The sequence below is a fragment of the Lotus japonicus genome, chromosome 5 (genome assembly GCF_012489685.1).
Source record: "Lotus japonicus ecotype B-129 chromosome 5, LjGifu_v1.2".
NCBI classification, from domain to species: Eukaryota; Viridiplantae; Streptophyta; class Magnoliopsida; order Fabales; family Fabaceae; genus Lotus; species Lotus japonicus.
The window spans coordinates 27,914,956-27,922,347 of NC_080045.1; the positions used below are offsets into that span (position 1 = coordinate 27,914,956).

Consider the following 7,392-nt stretch of genomic DNA (forward strand, 5'->3'; position numbering starts at 1 on the left):
ATAGTCAGGGAGAGAGTTTGCTGAATTTATCAAAAACACTTAAAATAGCTTGCCATCTAGCAAAAATTTGTTTTGAAGCTAAATTTTTAACATCTTTTTGTAATATATCCTTGGCAGATTTACAATCTACGCCGACTAGAAACTTTTGATTTATCAAATCCGATTGAAATTTTGAGATGGATAAAACAATTGCTAAAACTTCTTTTTTGACAGTAGAATAATTCTGCTGAGCAGGGTTCCAGTGTTTTGAAGTAAAAGTAATAATAGGTTTCGTCAGAGTCCTAATCCTAGTCTGTTTCTAGTTCTAGGGTTTATTCGTCATCTAACGATCATCACCTGTTGGTTTAGAGTGTGGGATGTTACATTCTCCCCTTCTTTTTGAAAATTTCGTCCCCGAAATTCATCACTTATTCCTTCAAATAGATAAGGGTATGTCTTCCGCATATCCTCTTCTAATTCCCACGTAGCTTCCGGGTCTTCCCCTTCTCCCCAAGCTACCTTTACTAATGGGATTTCTTTCTTCCTAAGCTTCTTCATCCTCTTATCTAATATATGTTTAGGTTATGTTGTGTATGTTAGGTTTTCTCTAAGTTGTATATGTTCAGGTTTCATCACATGAGAGGGGTCAGGTATGTATCTTTTCATTTGGGACACATGAAAGACATCGTGAAAGTTTGACAACGAGGGTGGTAGGGCCATCTGATAAGCTGATGTCCCCACTCTTCTAAGGATTTGATAAGGTCCTAAGAATTTAGGTGTGAGTTTCCTTGACCTTATAGACCTTCCTATTCATGTGACCGGACTAATTCGAAGGAAAACATGATCTCCCTCCTCGAATTCTAAAGGCTTCCTTCGGCGGTCATAGTAAGCCTTTTGTCGGTCCTGTGCTATCTTCAGTTTTTCCCTGATTCTTTTTACTTTCTCGGACATCTCTTGTACCACTTCGGGTCCTAAGACTAACTTGTCCCCTTCGTCAAACCAACATAGTGGAGTTTTGCACTTCCTTCCGTATAGCGCCTCGAAAGGTGCCATTCTTAGACTCGAGTGGAAACTATTATTGTAGGAGAATTCCACCAACGGCAGGCAGTCTTCCCAGTTTCCTCGTTCTTCCAAAATGCAAGCTCTTAACATGTCCTCGAGCATTTGGATCGTCCTTTCGGTCTGTCCATCGGTTTGGGGGTGATAAGCTGAGCTAAATCTTAGGTTGTTACCCAAGGCCTTGTGTAGACTCCTCCAGAATTGTGAAGTGAATCGCGGATCTCAGTCCAACACTATGCTTGTTGGTATTCCATGCAGTCTTACGACTTCTCTGATGTAGATTCTAGCCAACTTTTCCAGTGAATAGGTCATGTTGACTGCGATGAAGTGTGCACATTTAGTAAGTCGGTCCACAATTACCCAGATCGCGTCATTCTTGGCTTGTGTCTTGGGTAATCCTGACACAAAGTCCATTGAGATACCTTCCCATTTCCATTCAGGAATCTCTAAGGGTTTCAATTCTCCAGAAGGTTTCTGGTGTTCCGTCTTTTCCTTCTGACACACCATACAAGTCATCACCTTTTTCAGGATATCCTTCTTTATTCCTGACCACCAAAACCTCTCTTTCAGGTCTCGATACATCTTGGTGAATCCTGAATGTATGCTCAAAGTGCTTCGGTGTGCTTCTTCTAGAATCCTTTCCCTCAAGTCTTTGTCTGCTGGGATGTACATCCGTTCTCTGAATCTCCACAGTCCGTCTCTCCCTTTCGTGAACTCGCCCTTCATCTCCCTTTCATTCTTCCGCATCTGTTCTTGGAATTCTTGGTTGTCCTCCAGACTACGCTTTATATCCTTTAGGAACTCACTGGTTACTACATTTGTCCAGGCTTCAGCTCCACTGCTAAGCTTAGATCTCTGAATGCTTCTAGTAGCTTCATTTGCTCGATTATTAGTGCAGAGTCGTGTAAGCTTTTCCTACTAAGGGCATTTGCTACGACATTTGCCTTTCCTGGGTGGTATTGTAGCTTGAAATCGTAATCCTTCAGGAACTCGACCCATCTTCTTTGTCTCATGTTCAGCTCTTTTTGATCGAACAGGTACTTGAGACTTTTGTGGTCACTAAATACGGTGAAATTTGCTCAGTACAAGTGGTGTCTCCATATCTTTAGAGCAAACACGACAGCTGCTAATTCTAGGTCGTGCGTAGGGTAATTAGCTTCGTGTGGCCTCAATTGCCTAGAAGCGTAAGCCATTACCTTACGTTCCTGCATCAACACACATCCTAATCCCATCTTTGACGCATCACAATACACTTCGAAGTCCTTCTTGGGATCGGGTAGGACTAAAATTGGCGACGTAGTCAACTTCTCCTTAAGCTCTTTAAAGCTCTTCTCGCACTCGGGTGTCCATTGGTAAGGTTGATCCTTCCTTGTAAGCCTCGTCAAGGGTGTGGCAATCTTGGAAAATCCTTCAATGAATCTCCTGTAGTATCCAGCCAATCCAAGAAAACTTCGGATTTCCGTGACCGTTTTTTGTGTCCCCCATGAGTTCACAGCTTCTAACTTTGCCGGGTCTACTGCTATGCCAGCTTTGCTCACTACATGTCCTAGGAATTGTACTGACTCTTGCCAGAACTCGCATCTAGTCAACTTGGCATACAATTTCCGCTCTCGCAAGATTCCTAGCACTATTCGGAGGTGCTCCTCGTGTTCTTCTTTGCTCTTCAAGCAGATCAAGATTCCGTCGATGAAGACCACTACGAATTTGTCCAAGTATGGGTTGACGATTCAATTTATGTAATCCATGAATATTGCAGGTGCATTAGTCACTCCAAATGGCATGACTAGAAACTCGTAATGCCCATACCGTGTCCGAAAAGCAGTTTTTGCCACGTCTTCCTTCTTCACTCGAATCAGATGGTATCCGGACCGCAAATCGATCTTGGAAAATAGTTCGGCTCCCTTCAGCTGATCCATCAGATCGTCGATTCGTGGTAGCGGGTACTTATTTTTTATGGTTACCTTGTTCAACTGTCGATAGTCGACGCATAGTCTCATTCTTCCATCCTTCTTCTTGACCAACAAAACGGGTGCTCCCCAAGGAGATACGCTTGGTCGAACGAGTTCCTTCTCTAATAGCTCTTCCACTTGCTTCTTCAATTCCGCCAGTTCCAACGGCGACATTCGATATGGAGCGATGGAGATTGGTCCTGTTCCGGGAATCAGGTCGATAGAGAATTCTATCTCCCTCTTAGGCAGCAGATCGGTGACCTCTTCCGGACATACGTCGGGAAATTCCATGACTACAGGTGTCCGCTCCATGTTTGGACCTTCGTTCCCTACTTCTAACGATCCTAAAAGTACCTCTACTTCGCGTTCCGACTTGTCCTCACTGGTTTGTCTGAGTCGTTTGGGTTGTCCTTCCGCCTCAAAGGTAACGGTTTTATGTCTACAGTTTAACGTTGCGTCGTTGGCCGATAGCCAATCCATCTCTAGTATCACGTCTAATCCTACCAAGGGCAAGCATACTAGGTCTTGTTCGAAACTCCTTCCTAGAGTATTCACGCAACATCCCCTACATATCTCAGAGGTTCTACTAGTATTCTTATTGGGGGTACTAATTTCTAAGTCCCATGCCAAATTTGTCACTGGCAATCCTAATTGTCTGACCCTCTCGTGTGATATAAACGAATGCGTTGCACCTGAATCATATAAAACTTTGGCTTAATTGCACTTTTGGTCCCTCACATTTGCTTTTTGTGCGATTATCGTCCCTAAAGTAAGAAAATAGCAAAAAACGTCCCTCATTTTGTCGAACAACAGCACTTTTGATCCTTCTTCCCTATTCTGTCGAAAATCTAACGTTTTCTGTCAAATATTTAACAGTTTTCTGAAGAAAAAAAATTAATAAAAAATAGAAAAATGAAAAACCCATAAAATTTATGATGGTCTTCATCTTCTTCAATTATTTTCCAGAAAAAATAAGAACAAACTCATCATCAACAACAACCCATTAAATGAGTGTTAATAGATTAATGAGTTGATTCAGAAATTGGGTTTCAATGTTTTGGGTTTTGATGGTGTTGAAGCCTGAAGGTGAACGAAGAGGATTGAAAAAATAAGTTTTTTTTTTAATTTTGTTTTTCAAAAACCGTTAAAATTTAGACAGAATAGGGGTGAAGGACCAAAAATGCTGTTGTTTGACAAAGTGAGGGACGTTTTTTGCTATTTTTTTACTTTAGGGATGATAACCGCACAAAAGGCAAACGTAAGGGACCAAAAGTGCAATTAAGCCTAAAACTTTCAAAGGAAAACCATTAACTAACACATACCTTCAATGAGCTCCGGTGATCCTGACGCTTCTTCCACAGTCATTGCGAACACCTTCCCTTTGTTCGCCGGGCGTCCAACCCTCCTATTGTCTCTGGGTGGTACGTTTACATTCCTATTGCCTCCTTCGCCGACTGCGGTGGTGGGATTCGGGTTTCCGCTTCCTCCAGTTTGCACTCCCGATTGTCCTCCCAATACCACTCTGCATTCTTGTGCACGATGTCCATTCCGGCGACATCTCGTGCATAACGGGGTATGGTTGATTCCCCCGGGTCTCCCTTGGAATCCAGGTCCTCCCGTTGGGTTCCAAGTTCTCCCGAATTGATTCCTTCCCTGATCATGTGGTCGGAAATAGGGCTTCCTCTTCTCCACTTTCTTCTTTGGTGCCTTATTCACCCCTAGTCCTCTGAAGTACTCCTTTCGTGTCTTTTCATTCTCTTCGAAAATCCTGCACTTCTCCACTAGAGTGGCAAAATTCCGATTTTGGTCGTGCCCTACGGCAATCCTAATATCAGGCCTTAATCCATACTCGAACTTGACGCACTTTGATGTTTCGTCATTAGCGGCGCTGTAGTGCGGATGGAATCGACACAACTCTTCAAACTTTGCGGCATACTCGCCTACCGACATTGCTTCTTGTTTCAATTCCAAAAATTCCATTTCCTTCCTACCTCTGGCATCTGCGGGAAAATACTTCTCAAGAAAAGAGTTCTTGAAGATTTCCCAAGTCATCTCTCCTCCTTCCGGGGTAATTCGTCCCCTTACACCTGTCCACCAGGTTCTTGCTTCTCCTGAAAGTAAATAGCTAGCGAAAGCCACTTTTCTAGGTTCGGCACATACCAGGGTTTCGAAAATCCTTTACAGTTCCCGCACCCACCCATACGCTCCATCCGGGTTATACGCCCCTTCAAACATAGGCAGGCTTCGCTTCAGGAAGTTATCCAACCCGTGGTAGATTTCTTCTTGGTTATTCGCAGCCCCTTGTCCTGCTCCTTGCCCTGCTCTTTCTGCTTGCTCGGTCAAGAAAGCAGTAAGTTGCTCAAGTGCTCATGCAATGGCAACCATCCTTTCCTGAAATTCACAAAACGATTAGTCTCTTCTCAAAGATCCCCCACTTTGGTTTCCTCTAGTAGGCTCTTTCCCTAGGCCATAGAATCATTGCTCTGATACCAACTCCTGTGGCGTCCCTCTCTCAGAAGTGACGTGTTCGCCCAACTCCTATCACTTATGAAAGAGTGAGCTTTTTTTTTTGTTGCTTTAGTGCTAGTGTTAGTGTTAGTATTCTGATGATGCTTCGATTCAGAGACCACTTACGACTCTTCATAGTCGCAGATTTCCCCTCCAACCTTTTCAGATGGTTGACCTTTTACCTAATGGCGAACAAGTTAGCACACAACTGAAGCATTAAACACATAACATATGTGACCGAGGTCACTACATAGTTCAAATGACAGAAGTAAATAGAGTGTTCAAATGAGGACACAAGTATACCCATTCAGCATCATTAAACAAAACTAAATTAATCGAGTAACTGATGAGAACTGTCGTCGGACCATATGGCTTCACTCCCCTACCTCCTCCTCCTACGAGTCCTCCTCCATATCACCGCTGCTGCCCTCTACCGGTACTGGCATCGGCACCCTCTTCCCCAACCCCTCGGGTTTCACGAACCGCTGTCTGTATATCCGAGCATCTCTGGAAAACCTAGGTGACCGCACCCTCTTTGTAAGACCCAGATTTGCAGAACTGGATTAAATGTTTATTTTCCGACTCACGCGTAGGACCGGTGTAAGCGTGACATGAGTTTACTGTTTGGGAAAGTTTAATGAAGAGGAAAGTTCAGGAATTGCTTGAGGATAGTACCATAGTCGTTTTAGGAGTTAGTGCGAGTCGTCTGCACACTCGCCTTATCGTGAGAGTGTCCAGAATAGGCTAATTCCACTCTTAAAGCATTGTTTAAGCAAAATTCCAAATCCTTGGAAAAATAAGAAGTTCTCTTTATTTTTCCTTCGACCAGTGCTTCATTTCGGAACTCTAGACTGTACGCACGATAGGATTTACTTCTCGGAAGTCCGACGACGCTAAATTCTTTTCTCTAAAAACTCTAAATTCAAACGCTGAATGAAGACTTTTTCTATTCGGAGCTTCTAACGAAGTTTCCATCCGCGTTGCCAGATTTCTTTCGACGTTTCCAATATTTCTTCAGAACAAAGTTTTGTCATCCGACTTTCACAGCAAAAAGTACTTTTTCGGGGCAAATTAACTTACACCGATTATGGATCTTTTTTCTCAAATTCAAGAGACTTGTTTTGAGTTCTGGAATTCTGTCGCCAGAATCTCGCTTAGAATTCACCGATGAACGTGCTGCAAAAATCGGAATCGCGAAATATTCATTTTCCCGCGATTTCACTCTCCTATAAATAGAAAAAAAAATCACAAAAACTCACCACATTCCCACATTGAGGCCGCGAGCTTGGAGGAGAGGAGAAGGAAGAAGAACTTCGTCGTTTCTTGACCGATCTTCGAGCTGTTTGTCTCTATTTCACGGCACAGAGGTAATCTACTTGATTCTTACCTCTGATCATTCTTTTTATCGCGTTTCTTTATCTCTTTCTGAGCTCAAAGTTTCGAGCTTTTCGTAAAATTGTTCGATTTTCCCGATATTTATTTTGAACTACCTTCTTTACTTGCCCAACAACCTAGAACACTCGCCGTTGTGCGCCGATTTCGATCGAGTCGCCGAGGATATGAAAAACTGTATAAAAACCCATTTGCGCACATATCGAAACTTTATCGTCGAAAAGCCACAATCCGACTTAGTGCCTTTAGGATTAGTTGCTACAAATGCCGTTGTGGACATCCCCATCAAATTTGTTTTCCGAAGTTTCAACTTTGAGTTTTTGAGCTTTAATTTTGGACCAAAATGCCCTTAACTAGTCGTAATTCGACCCGGTCGTTCTAAAATTTTTCCGACAATTTCTTTAACCTAGTTTTACCCTAAAACTACCTAGGAATTAAATTAGATCGAAGAAAAACCGCCGGAACCCTTTTCCCTATATGGCCGAGAGCATGTTTTGAGGGGGAG

General features: G+C 43.0%; 1 protein-coding gene across 1 annotated transcript; it reads right to left on the minus strand.

The window, feature by feature from the left end:
• Window positions 1-2,117: 2,117 nt before the first annotated feature.
• LOC130719407 (uncharacterized) lies at window positions 2,118-5,039 on the minus strand. Its single transcript, XM_057570033.1, has 2 exons — window positions 4,310-5,039; window positions 2,118-2,734 (listed from the first exon to the last, which is right to left on the minus strand). The coding sequence occupies exons 1-2, from the start codon at window positions 5,037-5,039 to the stop codon at window positions 2,118-2,120; spliced, it is 1,347 nt and encodes a 448-aa protein (XP_057426016.1).
• Between the last annotated feature and the right edge of the window lie 2,353 nt (window positions 5,040-7,392).

Excerpts from the sequence above, each read along its gene's own strand:
- LOC130719407 (XM_057570033.1), bottom strand. The coding sequence starts at position 5,039 with ATGACTTGGGAAATCTTCAAGAACTCTTTTCTTGAGAAGTATTTTCCC. Across the intron at positions 2,735-4,309 it reads ATCACCGGAGCTCATTGAAG|TGGTCTTCATCGACGGAATC; the intron begins GTATGTGTTAGT and ends ACAAATTCGTAG.